The following is a 27482-nucleotide window of genomic DNA, read 5'->3' as shown; positions in this document are numbered from 1 at the left end:
TGAAAGGGGAAAGTTAGTGTAGTCTTTAAAGGTTTTCACCTCCTATTTTATTAAACCTCCATCGATTTGCATGAAAATTGGTGACTAGTTAGAACATACCTCAGGAAATAAAAATGATTTCGTGTCAACTTGCACTTTTACCCTGGGGGTGGATACCACCCCTTTTCGGGGGTGAAAACGATTTTATTAAAAATAACTCCACAAATCGATAGAGGGACAAACTATAAGTAAAATTTGTTATATCTAAATCAATACTTTTTGAGTTATTAAAGATCAAGGATTTGTCTGTTTAATAGCACATGCGTGAAGTTACGGATGATAAAAAGAAAATATTAATTAATTTTTTTTCTTTTAATTTATGTGTCTCGGTAGCAATGGCCATTGACACAAACAATATTGGTTATGCAATAATTAATTACAATAAGGACTTAAAACTAAATATTATAACAGTTAATTTCTAAATCTTAAATAACATTAGGTAAAAATTACGAAGAAAAAAAATTGGATATACAATCATTGGATACTATAGAGACGTACAACTAATTATAAAATTGCTTCTGTCTTCTTCGGATACTTCGGACGTTGTTTAGTCATAGTAGCAGTTGCATATGAACTAGTAAGATTACTGGAAGAATTGGGTCCAGACATGGTGTTGCTAACAGTGGGAGAACATTGATTTCAATTGTTACTCATGTAGTCAAAAGTAACTTGAATTTACTCTTTATTGAACTCTTTAGTCATAGTAGCAGTTGCATATAAACTAGTAAGATTACTGGAAGAATTGGATCCAGACAGGGTGTTTCTAACAGTGGGGGAACATTGATTTAAATTGTTACTCATGTAGTCAAAAGTAACTTGAATTTGTTATATTTGAAATAAGTGATAACCTTGGATACATCACTGCAATACTGGTTGCCTAACCGTTGGCGTCCGTTGGGACGGGATAGCAACAGTGAAAAACTATTGACAGTTTGACACTGTATGTGTTTAAGTTGGAAGATTATTAAGTAAAACATCTCTTACTGACCGAAGTTACAGCTTGTTCTTGATGATTAACACGTAACACAATTGTTATTAGTCACTAATTGAGCGAAAATTAATTTTGATAACTAGTATTTACAGTAATAATTACAAATTTCGGCACCAATTTACAGATCGATACATACACGTTCTGACGTTAGTTTGACCATTAATTAATTGTATGTTACTAAAATATTATTTTTATATTATTTCGATATTATAAATTTAGCAAAAGTGTATTCGAATATGTCAAATGTACCCATTATTGGACATCCCCAGTTTCTGGACATATTCAGTTTATAATGAAAAAAAAAATTCAATTAAATATCGAAATAATATAAAAATAATATTTTACTAACATACAATTAATTAACATGTTCTTGTTATCATCCGTAACTTCACGCATATGCTCTTAAATAGACAAATCTTTGATCTTTAATACATAACTCAAAAAGTATTGATTTATTTGAATAACATGATATAACAAATTTTACTTAAAATTTGTCCCTCTCTCGATTTGTGGGGTAATTAAGATAGATAAAATAGTTTTCACCCGCGGGAAGGGGTGGTATTCACCACCAGGGTAAAAGTGCAAGTGGCACCAAATCAGTTTTGTTTCTTGAGGTATGCTCTAACTAGTCACCAATTTTCATGCAAATCGATGGAGGTTTAACAAAATAGGAGGTGAAAACCTTTAATGACTGCACTAACTTTACCTTTTCATCCCTTATTGCTACTTCCTGTATCCACTGAGGTGTCAGCCTGAAAGGGGTTATAATTTCCAATATACAATGGACACATTTCACAGGAAAAACTCCATATTACTTATTACGATGATTTTTCGGCTCTAGCTCTCCGTCTATTAGTTTTAAACTATTCCTTAATCTACCCCTTACCAATATCCTACTACTTTTCATCCCACTACTTACCTACCCACACGGACAATGCTGAGACATCGCCACGCGCGCAGCTCTCTGTTTCAGCCTCTATTGATTATCGTCAGCCCAAGGGTGAACTATTCTATTGATTGTCACTCGCCACTGAGGACACATCAATCTAAGTACTTGAACCTTTCTTTTGGGTTCAAACTCTTCTATGATGACCCGCAAAGGCAACAAAAAGTGCAAATAACTCTCTCATGTGTTAACTTTCTTTGGCAACACATCTCTGCAAAATAAGACGATAATCCGTTTTTCCGTTAAAAACAATTAAATCTCGTGAACCAGTTAATCCGCGTGTGAAACGGCCTGTGTTCGCAAGAGGCAAATACAAACAAGATTTTTATAAACTTGTAATATTGTGTGTTTATCATAACCCTCTCTTAATTTCATTTGAACCAGCAACCTAAAACATTCAGCCCACAAACACTGAAATTAAATTACAGTAAAACCTCCGTTAACCGAAACGGCTGTCAGTTTCAATAATTTCGCCAATAAAAGTAAATTTTTATCGCAAAACAGAAACAATTCGATGTTAATTTGTCAACATCGTTAACATTGCTTTTATACAACTAAAGAACGCAATTAAATATACAACTCATTACAAAAGCACCTCAGTTTTTAATACTAACTTTGACTAAGAATACTATTTACTATGTATATAATTTGACACAAGAAGAATACAAAAACAATATTATTTTTAACCGAAATTCTTGTTATCCGAAACGGCCTCCCCTCCAATTATTTCGGTTAATGTAGGTTTTACTATAATAGGTTTGTTCGTAGAACGATCAGCAACCGTTGCCAACCATCAGACGCATGCGCGTTCGTAGTCTACGAACGCTAACTGTTAACTGCGCATGCGTCTGATGGTTGGCAACGGTTGCTGATCGATTTGATCGTACTACGAACAAACCTAATAATTTCATATATGTACACACACCCAAACTTATATAGAATCATCTGATATTTCTTACTATTTGTGCGTATTTAAAAAAACGAAAACACACGAAGTCAAACAATATTTATTTTAAAGCAATTTAATAACAAATACATAACAATTAAATAAAACAATAAAGTATTTAACAAACAAATTGAAAGTACATAGTTGTTTTAAAATCAATAGCATACAAAATTTAAATGTAAAACGAATAATGTTTAAATTGTTTTTATTTTTTTTTTTGTATTTTGTGGTAGTCAATGTTATCACTTCTAGTTCTCATGTAAGCTTCAGTTTGCGTGGGCACGCTCCTAATCAAATTATCAACATTTTGTCATGGTAGGTTGCTCCGTTCTTTAAGAGCAGCTAATTTTTCTTTTAAGCATATCCCACAAATACTCTATAGGATTAAGCTAGGGTGAGCAAGCAGGACACTCCAAAGAAGGGATACCTTCTGCTTCAATGATGTATGTAGTCACTCTAATGGTATCTAGAGGTCCATTACCATGCAATAAAATTAAATTTTCTCCTGTTGCACCTCTTCAGAGCCTGACTACAGGTTATCAACATACCTGTGAGCAGTTAGAGTTGATTGGATGAAAATTAAAGGATTTTTTTTACGGATCACAATTCCTCTCCAGAACATTACACTTCACCTTGTATATTTGTGAACAGATCTGACAGTTTTCGTTCTTGCTTGTCTTCCTCGACCTCTAAGTACACAATTTCGTGGGTCATCTGATTTTACACAAATCCTGACTTTTTTTGAAAATAGCACATTTTGTCAATTCCCAATGTTCCAGTTTTGGTGGTGAAGACACCAATTTAGGCGATCAATCTTGTGCTGTCTGAATAACTCGGGAACCCATAACTGTCTCCTGTTGTATACTTCTTGGTACGAACTCTTCTTCTTATCGTTTCAACTAAAACAGTTACACCTGTAGCTTCCAAAAGCTGCCTTTGGAGCTGCAGGTGAGAAATGGTTGGGTGTCTTCCAGCTGATTGGACAATCAAACGATCATGGAGATCCGTTATTACTTTTGGCGACTTTCCCTTGCTTTATTTTTGAGTTTTCCTAGTTCCTGTTACCTAGTATAGGTTTTGGACAGAACGCCCTGTATTACGCCTAGGTCTACAGCTATGTCCCTCGGAGAACATTACTTTCTCCACAAGACCAATAATCTTTCCTCGTTGTAAGTTCTATAAGCCCAAATGAGGCATATTTTCGTTTTTGGACGCTAAAGTTAGTTTATTTATTTTCGTTCAATTTGCAACTCAAGCAAATAACCTATACCGTACCGAGCTGTACTACCTGATTTTCTTATATATTTGTTTATTTTCAATAAAAACCTTTATTCTTCGCAACAATAACAAGTTTATTCAAATGAAATAAATATTACTTTGAAATACATGGTGATTCCATATAAGTTTGGGTGTGTGTATATGCCTTAGTTCTACAAACCTATTACGGAGGTATGTTCGCATTTGAATTTTGGTGTTACAGAATTCTACCAATATAATATTGTATGGAACGAATGTTAAACTTTCAAGTATTTAGCAAGATAAGAAATGACCCAGAAATAATATTGACCTTTTTCTTGTTCTTGTAGTTCCTTCTCCTATCGGAGGTTGGCTATCACCACAGCTATCCGTACCTTATTGGCGGCTGCTCTAAAAAGATCTACTGAGCCTCAACTATACTACTTCTCTAAAAAACTAAAGTTTTTCAGCCAAGAAATTCTTCTTCTACCTAAGGATCTTTTACCCTTAATTTTACCTTGCATTATATGAGCCTTAATATATCATATTTCGCACCTCTGGTAATGTGGCTTAAATAGTCCAGCTTTCTTGTTTTAATGTACTTTACTACCTCGCAATCCTTTTAGGACCTTTTTAACACTTCTGCATTTGTAATTCGTTGGATCCATGGTATTTTCAAAATTCTTCTATAGCACCAAATGTCAAATGCTTCCAACTTCTTTATATTGAACATAAAAAGTCAAACATATGAGTATTTTGGGCACGTGAATTGAGAGAAATTGCATTGTTATTTGCATATATATTTGTTATTGCATTTATTTCATTATGAAAGACAAAATTCGGGGAAGGCGAAATGTGGACACAACATCCTGTTTTACCAGAAGGGGTAGATTGGGAGCATCAGTGCAAGATCCGCATAGAAGGTTGTCAACCTTCAGTATCAGTTGGAATTCGAAGAAGAAGAAGATACAGGTTTATTACAGAAAACTTCATTATGATTTTGATTTTTACTTTTGGTCTGTATTACTTTGTCAGTTCAGACGTGACTACTTGCAATAAAATTCTTACTTGCTATTAATTAATTGTCCCCTGCAATTACTCCAGTTCAACATTTACACTTAAAATCATAATTAAAACTTAACGACTTTCCCCTATTAAGCGCTGAAACATACTTATAGACCTGGATCTCGCGTACCAAAAAAAGTTGATTAATAGCAAGCTGAAAATTTGTTAATAGCTTTACGATGTCTAGTCGGACAAACTGGAACGTCAGATTACGAAAATGTCCCATGTATTTTGTCGGACAGAACATCCAATTGATTTGTTGACGTTTCATTAAACTCTCATGCAAAAATCAGACTGCTATTACTAACCAACATGATTCCTGTCATTTGACATGCTCTTCGTGTTCCATTCAATAAAATGCCCAGTTGGTGATAAACACCAGTCTGATTTTTGCATGAGAGTTTAATGAAATGGTAACAAATCAATTGGAAGTTCTGTCCGAGAAAATACATGGAACGTTTTCGTAGTCTGACGTTACAAATTTTTAACCTGTTCCACAATTAAAACTTCCCTTTTCCAGTGTTCCCATACACCAAAGTTTGTCCGACTAGACACCGTTAAGCTATTATTAACAAATTTTCACCTTCCTATTAATTAACTTCTTTTGGTACGCGGGATCCAGGTCCCAAGATTATAGGTCTGGATCCCGCGTATGAAAAAAAAGTTGATTAATAGCAAGCTGAAAATTGGTTAATAGCTTAAGGGTGTCTAGTCGGACAAACTTTGATATATGGGAACACTGGAACAGGGGAAGTTTTAATTGTGGAACAGGTTAAAAATTTGGAACGGTCAGACCACGAAAACGGCATATGTATTTTGTCCGACAGAACATACTTAAACTCTTCGAACAGAGATTAAACTCTCATGCAAAAATCAGACTGCTATTTATCACCAAATTGGCGTTTTAATGAGTGGAACATGTAGAATATGTCAAATGACAGGAATTATGACAGGTGATAAATAGCAGTCTGATTTTTGCATGAGACTTTAATCTCTGTTCGGAGAGTTTAATTCTGTTCTGTCGGACAAAATAAATGTGCCGTTTTCGTGGTGTGACCGTTCCAAATTTTTAATCTGTTCCTCAATTAAAACTGCCCCTGTTCCAGTGTTCCCATATATCAAAGTTTATCGGACTAGACACCCTTAAGCTATTAACAAATTTTCAGGTTGCTATTAATCAACTTTTTTTTTCATACGCGGGATCCAGACCTATTACTTTTTTTATTATAACAGCACTAAGCATGAACTTAATAATTACATACCAAAATAATCAACATCGTAAATAATTTTTGTGAAAACATTTTTTTTAGTTTCTGTAATAAATAATATAGTGCCATCAATATTTGTTTATAGCTTGGTAGAAGGTTTTGTTAGTATTTATATCTGTAATTGATTTCATCAATAAATAGTATTTATTATGCGTTCGTACAATCGCATGTCTGTGATGCAATGCACACGTAAATAAGTTGTTTTAATGCATATTTGTGATAAAAAATTCTATAAATACGAGCACCAGATGAAATATTTCTTGGCCTACTGGTGAAAAAGACACGCTTTTTTTAAATGCATTACGGCAACAAATTCTGGAAGATCTTCATTTATCACATTCATTTTTTTTAGTTTATACTTTTTATAAAATATAAAGAGATATAGAGTTAGTGAGCGATAATGAGTGGGGAGAAAAAGTCACAAAATAATTTTGCAATACTTGCAAAGTCAATACATACAACCAAACTCATATGGAAGTGAAACAATATTAATTTTACAGCAATTAAATCATCAATACATAAACATTAAATAAAACAAACCTATAGGGTTAAGGTCGGCTGAACAAGCAGGCCACTACAGTGACAAATTCTGCTTCAAGGAAGTCTGTAGTGAATCTGGTGGTATGTGGAGGTGCATTATCATGCATCAAATTTTTTTCGGTTATTTAAATATATTTTAATAGAATGTAATAGAATAAAATTCCAACATAAAAATGTTAGAAAGTTTCAATATTGTGGATATGAAATAATATGAAAATATGAAATACAATTGTTTGTACATCATTTTTCTAGGGAGGCTGGCGCCCCGTATCCCTCCCTCACCAGGCGCCAGCATTCGTCACATATTTTTATCTCTTTGTTATTTTACCTACCTTCCATGGCCAAGTCTAGTATGTTAAAAAATGACCTGACGGGTCCTTGTATGAGAATCCTGAAATTCTCATTTTTTGTTGTTGTTCATCTATGCATTTTTTAATTTCATTTTTTTGTTTAGATTATAGAATAAATGTGATATTTATTGTACATAATTTACATAATGTGACTAGGTGAATGACCAATGATCCAAACCAACAAAAAAACGTCAGTGTGATACGTAATGCATAATATTCGTAATAATATTCTACTCCTGCCATGTAATATACATATCACTGAATTAGGTGCTATTATGACCTAAAAAAATTAGTACATATTTATATTTTAATCCTTTTTTTACAAGAATGTATATCTAAAGACAGTATAAAATACTTAAAAACCTATTAAAAACTGTTTATTGTTATTTATAGTTATACACATAGAGTTATACACATGGGGTGATATCTTCCATTCCTTCAATTTCTAGTTTGTTTTCGTCTGGATCACAGATTTTCACTGGAGGAGGTACTAATGTTACAATTTCCGGTTTGTTACAACAGACTTTGGTATAACTTCCAGGACAGATTTTGCTAAAATTAAAAAATAACAAAGTAAATAAGTCGTACACTAATATTATCAAATTGTATGAAACACTATTTACATCTCAACATAACCTCAAACACATTAATTCCACTCTTCTACCTTTATAGTTTGCAACTCTTTTTTAACTTTATTACTGCGTATTTTTTCTTCCTTTTTTTTTATCCTATTTGGGTATTCATTCCTCCGGAAAATAATGTTAGCTTTTTTCGTTCCCACCCTTTCCAAAGGTATTTTCTCTAATTTATTTTTTCAATGCCCACGTTTCACATTCGTGTGACGGTTTGTCTGACTGTCTCTCTTTGCACACACTTTGACTTCATTATTAACATTCTTAGAAACTTCGCATTATATCTAAAGCATCATTTTAATTTATAACTACTTTTCGAATGACAGACATCTGTTGCTCGCTCAGTGTCTTCAAAGCGCTTTACAATTTTTTGTACTGTCGATTCATGGATAGGGGAATGGTTGGGGAAAGTATAAATAAGTAGAATTGATGAGGCCTATAAAATCAAAACCTGCTAGATCTATGTTTTGAAATTTTTCTGGAGACGGAAAAAACATTAAAGATGTAAATTTTCCAAAAAGTATCCGGCATTTCTCAATCAAAGGGGCATCAATAAAAAATAAAAATAATGTCATAAAATGGCACACTAATTTGGTATAGAGTATAGAATATAGAGTCATTTTTCTGCATGCCCCTTACATCTTCAGAAATTTGTACTTTTAGTTTGGATTCCTTATGAACTACTTTTAGGCGCAATTAATGCACTGAAAGTGGGTATTGAACTATTTTGATATGAAAATATACATAATATAGGTACAAGAAAAAAGAAGTATTTTATTGTTCATGAAAGTAAAGATAGCTGGGTTTGATTCTAACGTCAACATTCCATTGGTATTTTAAAGCGGATTTAGAAGGTTTTGAGTCGAAACCTTATGCCTGTATCTGTATATATACTTTAACTTTGAAAATGTGTAAAAAAAGGGATTTAGCAGGTTTTGATTCGGATGGGCTCAATTAATACTAAAGAATTGCTGGATGAAAATCAAATTTTGTAGGTATTAAACAAGGTGCAGACGAAACAATAGGGAAAAATCAGTGAAAAACTATCAAAAAATCAGTGTCAACGATAAAATCGTGGCTATGAAAGAAACTCAAAGGAATTCCGTTACATAAACCATACAGGGAATATTGTGGGCGTACTGGGAAAATCCACTAACTCCATTTTTTTCAATTTTGACATTTTAATACCATTAAATCCACAAACATCAATATGTTAACAGGAAAAATCGTATGTCTCCAAAGTCATCCACCGTGCTTAAATCGGTACATTCAATGACAAAGAAAATCGACTAACTCCGTCTTTTTCTAAGTTTTCATGAATAAAATAATGTATTTCCAATTTTTTTTTGTACATGTATGTGCACACTACCTATGGTTAACATCCTTCAAAATCATATCCAGGTACCAAAACTTTCAATACCAAAAATCAGGAACAGCTAGTGTACCCAATTTTTAAGAGGTAAGCCATAAGGTATAATAATGTTTAAATGCGTTTTTCTCAAAACTTTACTTTTGTGAGTTAGTGGATTTTCCCAGTACGCCCACGATATGCAGATATCAGAAATAGAAATCAATGCCATCAAAAGTGACTGTTGTACAGACGACCTCGTTGATTTACCTCGTTTAGGCTTTTGCAGCCTCTTCAAGGGAAACTTTTACTGTACTATTGTACAGTAACTTTTGATGATATGTATATATGAGCATAAAAGAAAGTGTGATAAAGATAAAAAGCAGAAAACGCTTGTTTTTTATGTAAAACTTGTTGAAAAAGAAGTATAATAGTCAAAACTTAAAGAGACCATATAAAAACGACGACACAAGAGCGCAATGTGAGGTACAAGATGTAATAAGATGGGCAAGACAAAGACGTCGTCTTAATAATATAGTCACAGAAGAAGAATGTAGGAATTCCGACTACCAAGAATTGCACTAGATAGAAAAAAACAAAAAAGAATACGGCAGAACATTCAGTACTCGTATGTGGTTAGCTATAAACCTAGTAGTTTTAAAAGTATTACCTAAGTTATATAAATATGTACACTAAATTTTAAACAGTCGACTTAGGGATCTTTTCGAATGAAATTATTCTGTAACATTTATAGATGCATAACAAATCTACAGGGTGTCCAGAAACTCTACCGACAAACGAAGACAGGAGCTTCCTCAGATAATTTTAAGACAATTTAACCCAATTCACCTAGTCCGAAAATGCTTCTTAAGGGAGCTAGAGCTCTTTGAAGATGGCGTCATGAAATTAGTTTTTCTTAAATACCTCCAGAAGGCTTCTATTTAGAAAAACGAAAATTGGTATGCTTATTTACTTTTCAGAGATGAATCGATTCCATCCATTGCAAATTTCTAGTACCGGTCATAGGCGTCCGTTTTGGGTAGAGTAACGGGTATTTTATCGCATAACTTTTTTGTCTTTAACGTCTGTGCATTTTTGACACCGGATTATTAAATTGTGAGGTATTCTAGTACTAAAAGGTACTCTTGCTTTAAGTCGGTAGGACACACCGTTTTCTAGAAAAATCGATTTGAAAGTTTTTCGCTTTTGGAACTTGAAAAAAAAAATTGAAAGAACTTTGCAACAAAAAACGAAGTATTTTACGAACATAAAGTAAGAGTAACTTTTAGTACTCGAATACCTCATAATTTAATAATCTAGTGTCAAAAATGCTCGAAAATTCAAGACAAAAAAGTTATGCTATAAAATAACTGTTGACCTACCCAAAACGGACGCCTATGACCACATGACCAGTACTACAAATTCGCAATTAATGAAATCGATTTATCTCTGGAATATAAATAAATGTACCAGTTTTCGTCTTTCTAAACAGTTTTTTTTTTGAATTTATTTTTTAATTCAGAAAGCGAAAAATTTTCAAATCGATTTTTCTAGAAAACGGTGTGTTCTACCGATTTAAAACAGGAGTATCTTTTAGTACTACAATACTGACCTACCCAAAACGGACGCCTATGACCACATGACCAGTACTACAAATTCGCAATTAATGAAATCGATTTATCTCTGGAATATAAATAAATGTACCAGTTTTCGTCTTTCTAAACAGTTTTTTTTTCAATTTATTTTTTAATTCAGAAAGCGAAAAATTTTCAAATCGATTTTTCTAGAAAACGGTGTGTCCTACCGATTTAAAACAGGAGTACCTTTTAGTACTACAATACTTCACAATTCAATAATCCAGTATCAGAAATGCATAAAAGTTAAAGATAAAAAAGTTATGCGATTAAATAACCGTTGCCCTACCCAAAACGAACGCCTATGATCAGTACTAGAAATTTGCAATGGATGGATTAGATTTATATCTTGAAGATAAATACGCTTACCAATTTTTATTTTTCTAAGTAGAAGCGTTCTGGAGGTATTTAAGAAAAACTAATTACAAGACGCCATCTTCAAAGAGCTCTAGCTCCTTTAGGAAGCATTTTCGGACTAAGTGAATTGGGTTAAATTATCTTAAAATTATCCTAAGAATCTCCTGTCTTCGTTTGTCGGTAGAGTTTCTGGACACCCTGTATAACATTGTTTTGTAAATAGAGGCTTAGTACTCACTCAGAATTGATCGTTCCCTCGCAGTACCTCCAGTTCATGCAAACACATTCTTCCTCTACTTGAACACCATAATATAGTGGATTAACTGCGTATAAAGGATCTCTCTTTGCAAGTTCTGACCAATATCTGGGTCCTGCTATCTGGTACATACCTTCAGTGCACTGCAGTAGCAGCACTGGTAGTAAAACACAGACCACTATTATTCTATAATACATTGTTAAGTAGTTAAGTACACCTATATTTTGCAATGAATGAAACGGCTGTAACGGTTTTTATTTATATAGTCTGAAATTGCTAATATCTGTTTTGTTAACTTGTTATCTGATTTGTTTTTACCGGTGTAATAACAATTCTTATTATATATTTTCTTATCGTGTTTATGATAAGTTGCAATGAAATTAAAAAATTGTTAGAAACATAATTCATTTGTTGTATGTTGAATCATAAAACATAAATCATTTGTTTTTTGGTGAACTAAGTCATTTATTCGTTTCAGTAGAAAAGTACTAAAATGATTAGCATGAAGTCATAACAAAACAATATTTTATGTATAATAATAATATTGTGACCCCTAGGTATTTTAAAAAATAAATAGGCCAGAATGGAACTATGGGTCGGGTAGAAGAAATTCTTGGATGCAAAACCTACGCGAATGGTTTGGCCCTAGATATATCCTTGAATACATTGATGAAAAAGATATTAGAATAATAACTAATTTGTATTGGAATCAAACAGCACAAGTCAAGGTCGATGATGAAATGACTGAGGAGATCAAAATATGTAGAGGAGTAAGACAGGGGTGTATTCTGTCTTCTCTTTTGTTTAATTTTTATAGCGAAGTCATATTTAAAGAAGCTCTGTCGGAGGTTAGTTGTGGTGTAATGATCAACGGAAATACAATCAATAATGTGAGATACGCTGACGACACAGTGATATTAGCAGACGATCTTGCAGATCTGCAACGACTGATGGAACGCATTAACCACTACTGCAACAGCTACGGACTTACATTAAACCTCAGAAAAACTAAATGGATGGTAATAAGAAAAGATACACACGCCAGGAATGATTTGGTTGTCAATAACACCGTTATAGAAAGGGTATCCTCCTATAAATACCTTGGAGCTTGCATGGATCATACAGGCGATCAAACAAAAGAAATAAGAGCAAGAATAGAAATAGCTAGATCAGCATTTAACAAAATGAAAATATTTCTCTGTAGTCGTGACATAAATCTTGATTTGAGAGTGCGTATGCTGCGGTGTTATATCTTCTCCACTTTATTATATGGAGTTGAGTCATGGACCATGAAGATGGGCAGCATTAAAAACATTGAAGCTTTTGAGATGTGGTGTTACCGTAGAATGCTACGTGTATCTTGGGTGGACCACGTGACGAATGCCGAAATTTTACGTCGGATCGGAAAAGGATGTGAAGTTGTACTTACTGTTAAAAGAAGAAAGCTTGAATACTTTGGCCATGTTATGAGAGGTGAAAATACTCGCTGCTGAGACTGATCATCCAGGGTAAAATCAGGGGTAAGAGAAGTATCGGTAGGTGCAGAATATCTTGGTTAAGATATCTGAGGGAATAGTTCGGCTGCAGTTCCATCGACCTATTTAGGGCGGCCGTCAGTAAAATAAGAATAGCTGTGATGATTTCCAACCTCCGATAAGAGACGGACTTTAAGAAGAAGAAGATATCCGCATGGGAAGAGTTATAGCGGACGGACTATAACTGCAAATCTCCATGCAACGTTCAATACTGGATATCTCAATATCATCAATAATAATTATTGCCAAACAGAAAAGTCAGTTACCGACAGAAATTCAAAAATAACAGTATATCTAATAAAAACTTCATTAGCCAGTAGCTAAATTAGAAGAATATTTATTTATGGAATTGGATGTTATAGGATGCAAATTGATGTTCAATAATAAACAAGGTATAAAAACAGCACTATTTTTTATTTTCTACCGTCAACTTGGTATGATTCGCTATTAAATTAGTTGCGCAACTAGCAAACTTTCAACTATTTTTTAATCTACAAGGTACAAATCAATTTAACAGAATATTATTTATTACTGCATTTTTTTATCTCACTTCCAGTTTGGATTTTGATGTGATAATTATAATATGGACCAACTATATGGGGATATTATGTTGAATCAGTTGTGTACATGACTTTCCCCTACGGGCGGAAACCAGAGTGGTGGACGAGGGTAGTTATAAGGGGTCAAGGTCGCGGTTTTTATTATTTTTTTGTGACGCTCATGATCGAAATAATGCACCAAAATGTGGGAATAAATAGATCATGACGTAACTAAGTCCCCGACGCAGCGTTTCGCCCCTGGAGATTTTGCTTAGTTATGTCATGACTAAAGACCGGATTATATGTTTTTTGCATATCGAAAACCATCAAAGATACAATCAAACGCTTCAGGATGTGGACGAATTATGATAATTAAAGGCGTTTGACACTAATTTAATTTTACATATTTAGAATATTTTCGGTTTTTTAACATATTTTGATGGTTTGAACATATTTTCGACCGTTTGACATATTTTGGCATATTTTTAACATATTTTGGCATATTTTTAACATATTTTGGCATATTTTGACATATTTTTGGCTGTAAACAGCTTGACACAGTTAACCATGTAACAATGGTTAGGTTTTTAAATGATGCATTCATGAACTTTTTCCTTCCCGACATTGTTCCAGCTAACAAAATCTTGCTTATGGTTTCCGATGCTGCGTCATACATGGTCAAATCTTGCCAACAACTAAAAGTTTTATATCCCAATTTAATTCATGTGACGTGTTTGGCGCATGGTTTAGACTTTTAGACAGAGTGGCGGAAGAAATTCGAAATTCATTTCCTACATTTAATAGTTTAATTAGTAACGTGAAGAAAATATTTTTTCCACCTACCTCTACCGAAAGTATACTTTTCCGGACCTGATTGTAGGGAGCAAAGTTGTACTTTTCCTCCCTAGGGAGGAAAATATTTTTCCTCCCTAGGGAGGAAAAGTAAAAGTGACGTCATGGTAGTTCATTCATGAAATATAACTTATTGACGCCCTGTATAATATCTATTTTCTATTACGAAGTATCTATACATTTTAACGTTTATTTATAAAACATCCTGTATTTTGCAGAATGGTAAAAAACAGTAAATTGTTATTTTGATTTAACAATGTTTACATTAATAATTTGACTTATATTTGACAGTTGACAGTTATATTGTACCTACTCGTTGTTTTAGTTCTAATAAATTTTGTTGGTTAGTTCCATAAAGAAATTAAGTAAAAATGAAAAAATGACTTGTTATTTGAGGAAGGTGGAAAACCCATATGTATAACATGGGAGTAAAGTGCCTTTTCCTCCCTTGAATGATTACTGCCCTCCGCTACGCGTCGGGCAGTAAACTTCATTCTCGGGAGGAAAAGTTACACTTTCCTCCCTTGTTATACAAATAGCTATTAAAATCGCCTTTAAGGATTCAGATATATAAAGAAAAATTTCCAAATACTCCTTTTCCACCGGAGCCTATAATCACAAGTTGGGGAACATATTTAAAAGCTGCCTGTTTTTATGCGGAACATTTTCTCCCCATAAAAGAACTAATTTTATGTTTTGAAGAAACAAATATTGGTGCGATTTTAAAATGCAAATCAATTTTAGAAAACAGAATCGTTTCCACTACAAGAGTCCCTTAATTTAATTCAGAAATTTAAGGAAAACGCTGAAGAAGTTTCTGGAAAAATTGGACAATCAATAAATAAAAAATGGATTGAAACTTTACAGAAAAATAGTGATTTAAAATTATTATTACAGGAAGCAAACCAAATTATTTGTGACGATTTTGATGTCACTACCAATTTAAATGCGGAGATTGTTAAAGTTATAAAATTTGCATCAATCACATCAGTTGATGTTAAACAAAGATTTTCAACATACAAATTACTACTAACGGATAGGCGACATAATTTTACTATTGAAAATATTTTAAAAAATTGTGAATTGTTTTTATAAGAAGGAATAAAATGTAGAAACGTAAGTAATAGTAATAGGTACTAGATAGATATACATTCGTATATTTAGGTTAATTTTGTCAATATATGTACTTACCGTTATTTAATAAAACTTTTATACATTTTTTAATGCACATTTTCTTCTTAATTTAAAATATTTTTCACATATTCCACATATTTGGAACATATTTTAAACTTTTAGGGAATATTTTCAACATATTTTACTCATATTTCAGACATATATATGCACATATTTCAGTCAAAACAGGAACATATAATCCGGTCTTTAGTCATGACCTACTTACTCCCAAATTTTGTCCCCTATGGAGCTGTCTGCTGTGGAGATTTTAATTAGTTGCGTTATGACCTACTCACTCCCAAATTTTGGTGCACTCGATCACGTGGGTCACAAAAATAACCCTTATAATTTTTATATTCACCCCTGCCAACCACCTCTTTGTCCCCCACCCAGCTGTCCGCCCCTCGAGATTTTGCTTAATTACATCATGATCTACTTACTCCCAAATTTTGGTGCAGTATCTAAATCACGAACGTCACAAAAAACCCGATTTTGAGCGTCACAAAAAAAATAATAAAACCGCGACTTTGACCCCTTATAACTACCCTCGTCCACCACTCTGGTTTCCGCCCATAGGGGAAAGTCATGTACACAACTAATTCAACATATCCCCGTATAGTTTGTCCATATTCACAGATAATGTTCACAGATTTTAGAAATAAATAAAAACAATCAAAATTTAAAAATTTTGCATATGAATATTCGCAGTATAAACAAAAATCTAGATGAATTTTTAATAACATTAAATAAAATTAATTCTGATATTGACTGTATAATCTTAAGTGAAACATGGGAAATAATTGATATAAATGTATTTGATGTTCCGGGATATGATGTCGTATATAGTGAGAGCCATTACAATCAAAACGATGGTGTTGTTATATACATAAAAACATCTTTAAAGTACAAATTTGAAATACTTCCTTTTTATAATAATATAAATTTGTTGCAAATTCAGATAAAACTAGAAAATCGTCAATTAATTAAAGTGACTGCTTTGTACAGATCACCCAGTACTAACTTAAATGATTTTAATCACAGTTTGTATGAGTTTCTAGAAAAGACTGAGACTGATTCAGATGAGTATGCTGTATTTGTGGGAGATATAAACATTGACTTGTTGCAGCCTGATGATAACTACACTGCCGAGTACTTAAATATTTTAAGTGAGTTTGGCTATATCTCAACAATAAATGAACCTACTAGGGTTCAGGCCAGCAGCAAGTCATGTTTAGATCATATTTTTTTGAAAACAGAAGTTAACAATTTGGACTATGTTTTGCCACTAGTCTTGAAATCTTCAGTTACTGATCATTACATAACAATTCTACAATTAGTAACTGGTGGAAGCATACAAAAAAACGCTCGAAAATTCAGAAATATTATTAATACAACAAAGTTAACTTATACATTTCAAAATACTAAATGGGATTCAATATATTCTTTACAGGACCCAGAAGTTGCGACGAATACATTTATGAGAATCTTGAAACATAACCTGGAAGCGTGTAGTGAGAAAAAACAGCTAAGAAGGAAACGTGATAAAATCGCTCCTTGGATAACAAGCGCACTGCTAATTTCTGTAAATAAAAAAAATAAAATGTATACTGAACTTCATAACGACCCAAATAACATTATTCTAAAAAACAGATACAAAATATACAGAAATAAATTAACTTCGCTAATACAAAAAGCAAAATTTCGATATTACCAACAGCAAATTGAGAGCAACGAAGGCAACTGTCAAAGTCTATGGAAAGTGGTACAACAAATTACCAAGACGAAAAAACGAGATGAAGGAATTGAGAGTATAAAGCAAGCAAACACAAACAAATTATTAAGCGAAAAGTTGGATATTACTAATGAATTCAATAAACATTTTAGTGAAATCGGTAAAAAACTGGCAACTAAAATACATCAAGATCATGAATACATTTCTAACAGACATACTGTCTCTAATTCTTTTGTATTTGCACCGATTACAAGTGATGAAATAAAAAATATAATATTCGGATTAAAAAATGGTAAAGCAGTCGGTATTGACAATATAAAAGCAGAAACAATTAAAAGTATTTCTGATTATATCACTGAACCTTTGACATACATACTGAATAAATGTGTGGACAGTTCTATTTATCCTTCAGCTTTTAAGCATGCTATTGTGACTCCAGTATATAAAAAAGGAAACTCGACTGATATGAATAACTATCGACCTATATCTCTCATTACCCACATTTCAAAAATATTTGAAAATGTAATCAAAACTAGATTAGTATCTTACCTAGGAAAGTACAAAATACTTTCAGAAAAACAATTCGGTTTTAGGGAAAATACATCCACACAAGACGCCATTCTTTCACTAACCTCAAAAATAAATAAATGTCTTAATGAAAGTAAGCCGTGTTTGTGCATATTTATAGATCTATCAAAAGCTTTTGACACAGTTAGTCATCATTTACTTTTGCAAGCTATGGAAGATATTGGTATACGAAATAAATCACTAAAACTGTTTGATAGTTATCTAACTAACAGACAACAAACTGTAAAAATAAGCGATGTAGAGAGTAGTCCACGTATTATTGATTATGGAGTTCCACAAGGTTCAATACTTGGACCTATCCTGTTTAATATATATATAAATGGTTTATTTTCATTGGAATCTACTGGAAGCATTATCGGCTTTGCAGATGACACCGTAATATTCTATAATGCTACCAATTGGGAAGAACTAAAACATACAGCTGAAATTGACTTTCTAAAAATTAAAAAATGGTTGGACTATAAATTATTAACAGTCAACCTAAGTAAAACCAATTATCTACCATTTAGTTGCTATTCTTCGGGTGCTCCTCAATTTAACCACTTATGTATTACACAATCAATGTCCATTGCACCTGAAAAGAAAATGAAATATTTAGGGATTATTATAGACCCCCACATGAAATGGGATCTACATATAAAGTATTTAATAAATAAATTAAGAGTAATACTGTACAAATTTAGAAAACTAAAACAACTGGTACCTACCAATCACTTGAAAACTTTATATTTTGCATTGGTTGAAACTCATCTGCGATATGGAATTTTAGTATGGGGTTCAACTTATAAAACACATATCACCTCCCTAGAAATTATGCAAAGAAAATTTCTTAAATTAATCTTGTCCAGAAGTACAGTGTATGCATCTGATAGTCTATATACTGAAATGAAAATTTTGGATGTAAGGCAGTTATACTATCTGTGTTCTGGCATCAGGTATTATTCAAATAAATGTTTAGATGCACTACCAACACACCAATATAATACTCGTCAAAGAGACCATTTTATTGTTCCTCTTATGAATAAAACTAGTACACAAAAATCGTATACCTACATGGCTCCCAAACTATATAATACTATTCCGGACTATATTAGGTACATTGTTAATTTATATAGTTTTAAACACCAATTGAAAATATTTCTTTTGAATACAGACAGATCAATTATACACAACTACTTTGATATATTATAATGATCCATTGGTAGATTGAATTGTTAGATCTAAATGTTTTTGCTACCTTTTATTATATTATTAGACATTAATATTGTTAACTTAAATTGATTTTTATAAATTTTATATTGTACATATTGTTGACTTTATATTTCCCTCGAATTAAATAATCTATATTATTTTAAATTCAAATTTTTATACATAGTTTTATAGATTATAAATTATACCTATTTATATTATTATGTAACCGAAACAAGTGTGTAGACACTTATCGGTATATGTACTACTTTATTCAAATATTTTATTTATATATGTATACAAAGCTGTAATTTTTTTTTTGAATAAAGTTCATTCATTCATTCATATTACTTATCACGAGAAAAATCCGCTCCCATCTCTTGGACTATTAGGTTTAGGAGTGGACATTCCAATATCTCTTGATTGATAATTAAATCTATATTTTTAAAACTGTAGATTTCTAATATAAATGTCGGGTAAATATTACTTTTTACTTTTTTGTTGTAAATTTCGCCTAGGCTAAATTTAATTTTGGGGGCCGTCCATTAATCACGTGATGTTTTTTTTGGCATTTTTTAACCCCCCACCCCCTTGGTGATACATGGTGAGGTTTAAGGCTAACCAACCCCCCCCCCCCCACATCACGTGTATTTTTTAATATCTACAAAAATTCTATTTTTAGGTATTTATAAAATACACGTATCTATAAGTATGTGTATGTATCATCTAATTTTATTATACAAAATTAAAACTACTGAAGAATTAGAACTGACCTAGCAACCCTGTTTACCCATGTATTCAGTGTCAATGCCAAAACAACAGAATAACTGACAAGAGTACCAATTCATCAGATAATAGGTATTAATACATAATGTATATACAGACTTAAAGCCTCATAAATAAAATAGGAAACGGCGACGCGACAGGGTCAGTATTTCTAGTGGAAACACATGGTAAGAAACAAAACACTTCGCAAGTGTCCCTTCTTGTCTTAAGAATTTAAGATAATTTACCATGAAGAGTAGGTATCCCATGTCGCTTTTAACATTAAGGAAGCTCTCAGACCAAATGCAACACATACAATAAAATTCATACGTAAAATGTTGCACAGTTCATAATAGCGTACATCTGTTTATACTCAACAGAGATAACGTCCCATAACACATTTTATCATTATGTAGAATACAGGAGCGTGCCAATTTTGGAACTTCCGAATATCAATCAGTATTTGAAATGTCTTCAAGCGAAAAAGATGTTATTGTAGCTTGGCAATTTTTAAGAAGATGTCAGAGAAAAGAAAGAAAAATGCGTCGATGACGCACCCACTGAATGCATTTAACATTATTCATAGTCCAGCAATTGTTTTACATGAACAGACATGAACATTTTTGCTAGGAGTGTTTTTTTTTTATAAAATTACTTACTTTTTTGAGTTATTTGCAAGAAACCGTATAAAAATGTGTTTTTTTTAATGAACATATTTACTCTCAAAAACTCGACACGTTTTAACTTAGTGAAAAAATGCTATAGAACAAAAATTGCTTAAAATTACGTAGTTTATCCATTTCCGGCCTTATTTTGAACGTATAATTTTCACCCTCGGGAAGGGATGAAACTTGCCCCACATGCTACCTACTTACATATGTCTATGAGAGATTTTCATGTTATTTTAAAGGGTTCTTTACAAATTTATAGGTTTTGCAATATTTTACCGTCAGCATTAACTTTAAAAATATCACAAATTTTTATTTATATAAAAATTGTTTTTTTATATATTATTAAAGAAAGAAATATGAAAATAAACATGGAGAAAACAAAGATAATGGTCATGGGAAATGAGGATAAACAAGTAAATATAGAGATAAATAACCAGAAATTATAACAAGTAACAACATATAAATACCTGGGTGTGAAAATATAAAATGGAGGAAGATCAGAAGAAGAAGTCAACGAAAGGATAACCATGCCGTTCAGAATCTACTACAGCTTAAACAGAGCATTCATTGGAAAAAAGGAGTAAGCAGCAAGATGAGGACAATGATAGAGGTATATAAAACGATCTTCAGGCCAATCCTTACCTATGGTAATGACAGCTGGGTGCTAACACAATCATCGAAAAGTAGAATAAACTCAATGGCCATGAAGTACCCAAGAAAAGTAAAAGGAATTACAAGACGCGATAGAATAAGAAACAGCATTGAGAACACAACTTGGACTGAAGCGAAGCGAAGGGCTAAGAATAAACAAGAGTGGAGACGATTTGTATATGATATAGATACATGAAATTTATTTTTTAAACACCTTGCACCGTTAAGTAGAAAGATTTAGATTATGTTATTATGAACATATAAAATTATTTACTACTTGGACTAAAGAAAAATGGGATCTGTGTAACAATTTAATAAATTTAAATTATACTAGAAAATAACATGTTTTTTTTCTCTGATTCTGGCCTTGATTTAGAACTAGAACCTTTAGCCACGTAATTGGATAACTTATCACTAACTCAGATGTAATGTGTAGTGTGTGTGTTGAGTAAGTGTCTTGTTACTTTGCAAAGTCGACGTCATTGTCTTTGCAAAGAGACGCTAATTGTATCCGAACGTCTGCGGTCCAACATAGTTAGAATCTCTAAAAAAATGATTTGTCAAAAAACTGTAAATAGGTATTAATCTGTAAACATTAGATAGATAAGTCAACAAGCACGTTTATCCTTTTAAGACTTTTTTACGTTTATTTTGTAAGTAAACAAATCATTGTAAAAAATTGAATTAAATAAACGTATTATTATCTCAAAACTTAAATAAATTTATCCTATTATCCCTAATAATTATATTCTACGCCCTAATTCCAAACACACCCATTTGCACATCTGGGCACTCTTTACTGCTCTTTTCTTGAGAATCCGATCGCCGTTGCATCGGAATTCTAGGAATTTTAGTTTAAGTGCGTTCAAGGGATGCCTGTTAACCGTTGAAACATATTAGACCAGACTATGTCATCGTCCCCGTGAGGTAAATTATTCCGATTCGTATTTTTGTACAAACCTACTCAAAAACAGGTCCTTATAACAAATCCACAGGGTGGCGGGAAGTGGCGCGGTCGGAAAATTGTTTAAATAATTTTTTAAAACAAATTCAAAAAATCAATTTTTTCACTTCGTAGGTATAATTTTTTTAGACTCTTTGGGTCATTATAAGCAAAAAAAGTCGGTTGTATTTTTCTCTAAAATTGATTGTTGTCGAGTTATACGCGATTTAAAAGTTAAAAAACGAGAGAAAATGGCCATTTTTAAGGCTTAATAACTCGGTTAATAGTACATTGTGTACCTAGTAGGAAAAGCTTAACATTCCCGGACGATGTAAAGATTGCTGTCGAGGCGCAAGCCGAGACAAGGGAATACAGAGTCCGGGAATGTTGCTTTTCCTGCAAGGTATACATACTATTTTTTCGAAAATCTAACATTTAAATTATATTAAAATAAATATGTTAAAATTTTCAAATAGACATATTCTGACTCAAATATTCTTGATGCCACCAAGTACATGTTTTGTAACTATATAAACAAAAATATTGAATTGTCAAATTTGACGTATTTGCGTATTTTTGACAGTACTTATAATACATTTGTTCTGAATCTGCTGTAAGGAAAAAATATTTTTCTATGGATGTTATACAATGTGCAACTTCTCTCACTACTTACATACATTCAAAACGAACAATTTCTTATGCAGTGAGAAAAGTCGGCCATTGCAGTGGGAAATATTTTTTCTCACGGGTTCTCGTACGGTTTTCCATATCGTCGTCTTAATACTATAACTTGATAACACGAAATTAGTAGTTTTGAGATAAACGAGTTTAAAGATTTTAAAGATATTTGTGCTGCTACCATGATGTTGGTAAAATACGGAATTCACTCTGCGGCTCTCAAATACTGTTCCTTAACTTTTTGGCAACTGATCTATTTGGGAATACGGTGCAAATTTGTTTTCCAATATGGAAAAAACCATGAAAAATTAAAGTTATCAACTTTTAGCATTACCATAATGTTAACATTTGGTAATGTCGCATGTTGTGTCAAGTTGCATATAAGTGAACTTTTTAACACAACTAATATTTTATACATTATTTTGTTGAAAATTAGCCCCCTGCCATGGGGGTTACCAGATCTGCTAACAATTCTCGAATTCTTGCATTAAAATGAACCGAATAAACAGATAGCAATTATGTGGTAAGCTCAATGGTTTCAGAAAAACATGTGCTACAACTAGATAACTCGAGTTATCTAGTTATAGCATTCAGTGTATGTCGTATTCACGATTATTTCGATTAAATAATAGCTTGATAACTTATCTTTGTCAACTTTTAGCACTGAATGTTAGGGGCATTTGAGTTTTATCAACTTTCGTCAATCATAAATAAATACTTAACCCGTTTGGAGCGAGCTATTAAGTTTTTACACAATATGGAGGCAAATAAAATACATCTTGTGAACTAGTTATCTCAAAAACATCAATTTTGGAGTTATGAAGTTATAGTACTAAGGCGACGATATATGATCGCCGTTTCCATGGTAACATGCGCAATACAAGCACAAGTTAATATTGTCAAATAAAATGTGTTGGAGCAAAACTTACCAGGAATTACCTTTCAAAACTGTTCGAAAATAACTGTTAATTAGAATTTTAAATAAATAAGGTAAATATATAAATTTTAAGAATATTAAATAACTACATGTATATGTATTTTATTTCAATTTTGTATATAATATACGTAAAAGCACCTAAATTATTCAATTTTGAAGTTTAAACTCATGACGTCATGACACAACCGCATCCATAGAAAAAGTACAGTATACAACACATGAGAAAATGACATATTTCTCCCTGTTGTACAATATACTATTCCTTATGTATAGTAAGGAATAGCTATTTGTATAACAAGGGAGGAAAGTGCTACTTTTCCTCCCGAGAATGAAGTTTACTGCCCGACGCGTAGCGGAGGGCAGTAATCATTCAAGGGGGGAAAAGGCACTTTACTCCCATGTTATACATATGGTTTTTCCACCTTCCTCAAATAACAAGTCATTTTTTCATTTTTACTTAATTTATTTATGTAACTAACCAACAAAATTTATTAAAACTAAAACTAACAAGTAGGTACAATATAACTGTCAACTGTCAAATATAAGTCAAATTATTAATGTAAACATTGTTAAATCAAAATAACAATTTACTGTTTTTTACCATTCAGCAAACTACTGGGTGTTTTATAAATAAACGTTAAAATGTATAGATACTTAAGTAATAAAAAAAGATATTGCACAGGGCGTTCAATAAGTTATATTTCATGAATGAAATACTATGACGCCACTTTTACTTTTCCTCCCTATTGAGGAAAAATATTTTCCTCCCTAGGGAGGAAAAGTACAACTTTGCTCCCTACAATCAGGTCCGGAAAAGTATACTTTCGGTAGAGGTGGGTGGAAAATAACATTTTCGTACAGTTATTTTTCATTTCCAGGCAATGGCTAAGTATAAGGAAATATCGAACGTTTCTTTCAAAAATATCTAAATTCCTGACCGATTTTCGGAAAAAATTATTATTATGAAAGTTAGAAAGTGAAAAAAAAAAAGATTAAAGTCCCCTTACATGATCCTGAAAAAATTTGTGTCATTAATTTATTACTAAGTTGTTATTTTTAATAATTAACAATGAGCGCTGAAAGCGTATTTAGGCGGCTGTCAATGTGAGTGCGAAAAATATGCACCATTCCGGCAGTCCAATGGTGCATCTTACTCGTACCCACATTGATGGCCGCCTCAATACGCTGTTAGCGCTCATTGTTAATAATTAAAAATAACAGCTTTTTAATACATTAATGTCACAAATTTCTTCAGGATCATGTAAGGGGGCTTTAAACTTTGATTTAGTCACTTTCTGACTTTCATAATAATAATTTTTAACAGAGTTAAAGCCTTGAAAATAACTATTTTCGTGTTTTTCAAATTTTAAATCGCGTATAACTCGACAACAATTAATTCTAGAGAAAAATCATGAGAGATTTTTTGCTCATAATGTCCCAAAGAATCTAAAAAAATTGGTACGAAGTGAAAAAATTGATTTTTTAAATTTGTTTAAAAAAATTGTTTAAACAATTAGCCGACCGCGGCACCTCCCGGCACCGTGTATTTGTTATAAGGACCTTTTTTTTAAGTAAAAACGTTTGTGCAAAAAAAGACGGATCAAAATAATTTACCTAACGGGGGCGACGATACAGTCTGGACTATATGGGATGTTGCGTGTTACATATATCGATCGGATATCGCTTTTGGTATGAGAGCTTCCTTATTACATCCAATAGTAATGAAACTATAGATATAAATTTGGGTGAAAGGAAAGAAAATTAATGTGTTGTTGTATTTTAGAATATGATGAATGAAAAATTAATTTTTTTTATCAGTCACACCAATGCCGCTTTCGATTTTTGAACACGTGTGACGAAAAAATAAATACACGTGATGTATTACTACACCCCCTCCCCTTGTGATGTTTCGTGATTTTTTATGGACCCCCCCCTTTCGAGCCTCACAATGGACAGCCCCTTCTTTCGAGCCTCACAATGGACAGCCCCTTGCTAGATTTATCGGTGCTGGATTTACTGTTAGATTACGGATGGAAAGTTAAAGACAGTGTTACATTTTTAATCTGTTTTAAATGAAGTAAAGAAACACAGACTTACTCACAATCATTTAATTATACTTCGACGACCGGTTTCGATCTCTACAATATTCAGATCATCTTCAGGTCTGCGTTACAAGTAGTTAAATGCTACAATTAAAGAATGCCAGAGTTAGAACATTGTCTGGTTGTATCAAAATGCAAATAGAAAGCCAAAAATTTTGAAAGATAGGTAACTGTTGACATTTCAGAACAACAAACTGGTACATACGTATGCACACATATGAGAAACAGGTACTCATAAGCACGCATACGCACATAGATTCATGCGGTTTATGACTATTTGTTAAATTAAGTTAAATTTTAAAATTATTAAAAATTTTCTAAAAAACTATATAATTTTGATCTACTTACATGCCGTTACAAGGGATGCTTTGTAAGTTCATCGATAACATGTTTAAACGTCCAGATTATGCTAATAGGATAGCTAGGTAGGTGAGGGACTGGGTAAGCGGACATGCTTCGTAGGTCAAAACACAATGAATTGGAATGGATCCTGAAGGCAGATGTGTGATGTGAAACAAAGACATATGTATTAGTTATGAGAAAGAAAACGTTCGGATGGGAATGTTCATAAATGCAGCTAAGGTGTAAATTGACTTTTTGTAAACACTTGTACGATTGTGAAGGTCTTTGCTCTTAACTCTTAGGTGTTTTGAGCTATGAGCAAAGGTCGAGGTAAGGAAAAAAAGACAAATGGAATAAATTTCAAGTTTGTATTGTTCCCAGTCACAGGACTAAGGGATGTCAGTTAGTTTGTTTCATTGTAGGTGCCTAACACTAGTAAATCTATGAAATGTAGAGAACTATAAGAAAATTAATTAGATAAAAAGAATGCCAAATTAAAATATTGGTCAATAATTATGGCTTGGAGACTTCTCACAAACGAATCCGAGGACGGCAACTGACCAGATGGAACGTGGTTATACAAATAAAGGCGAAACTTGATTACAAGCCATCAGGAATAAAGAAAATCATAGTCTTATTTCAGGAATGGATGGAACTTACTGACATAATAATGTTTTAGATAAAACTTATATACGAGTATTTCATATGTTACTGGATATACCATTATAACAACTTGATAAAAGTTCAGATTCTCATACAGGGAGACACCTTCATCTTTATAAAAGTGTGGTACAAATTTATTTCGTTTTTTATTACACACGTCTACTATTCATTTCTTCCTTGATTGCCTATTTGTAAAACTTATATTTATAGAAAACTTAAGTATAGTCGGTTCGCTAAACTGAGACACAATTGGCTAGTGATTTTAGTAAGTAATTTTGCCAATTTGGTAAAATTGGCAAAAAAAATAATCACTAAATAGTTAATAATTACTAAATAGTTAGTAATTTTGCCAAAATTGGTCAAAAACAAAAAAATACCTACTAAAATCACTAGCCAGTTGTGTCGTTAGCGAACCGACTATACTTGTTGATAAAATATTGTTCAATATCTACGTAGATATTGTTTTATGCTTATTTGGCTTAAGCGGCCCTTACACGATCAGCATTATTGACATG

General features: G+C 32.4%; 2 protein-coding genes across 2 annotated transcripts in view; one reads left to right on the top strand and one right to left on the bottom strand.

Moving 5' to 3' along the window:
• LOC114324733 (uncharacterized) overlaps nt 1–27482 on the top strand; it is a 350807-nt gene that overhangs the window by 239154 nt on the left and 84171 nt on the right. The gene's annotated exons all lie outside the window — the stretch shown is intronic.
• On the bottom strand, nt 7675–11854 carry LOC114324734 (uncharacterized). Its single transcript, XM_028272567.2, has 2 exons — nt 11591–11854; nt 7675–7933 (listed from the first exon to the last, which is right to left on the bottom strand). The coding sequence occupies exons 1-2, from the start codon at nt 11803–11805 to the stop codon at nt 7789–7791; spliced, it is 360 nt and encodes a 119-aa protein (XP_028128368.2). The 5' UTR covers nt 11806–11854; the 3' UTR covers nt 7675–7788.

The sequence above is a fragment of the Diabrotica virgifera genome, chromosome 1 (genome assembly GCF_917563875.1).
Source record: "Diabrotica virgifera virgifera chromosome 1, PGI_DIABVI_V3a".
In the NCBI taxonomy this organism is placed as follows: domain Eukaryota; kingdom Metazoa; phylum Arthropoda; class Insecta; order Coleoptera; family Chrysomelidae; genus Diabrotica; species Diabrotica virgifera.
The sequence above is the reverse complement of the archived record's forward strand: the minus strand, read 5'-3'. Positions and strand labels throughout refer to the sequence as shown.

Excerpts from the sequence above, each read along its gene's own strand:
- LOC114324734 (XM_028272567.2), bottom strand. The coding sequence starts at position 11,805 with ATGTATTATAGAATAATAGTGGTCTGTGTTTTACTACCAGTGCTGCTA. Across the intron at positions 7,934-11,590 it reads GAGGGAACGATCAATTCTGA|CAAAATCTGTCCTGGAAGTT; the intron begins GTGAGTACTAAG and ends TTTTAATTTTAG.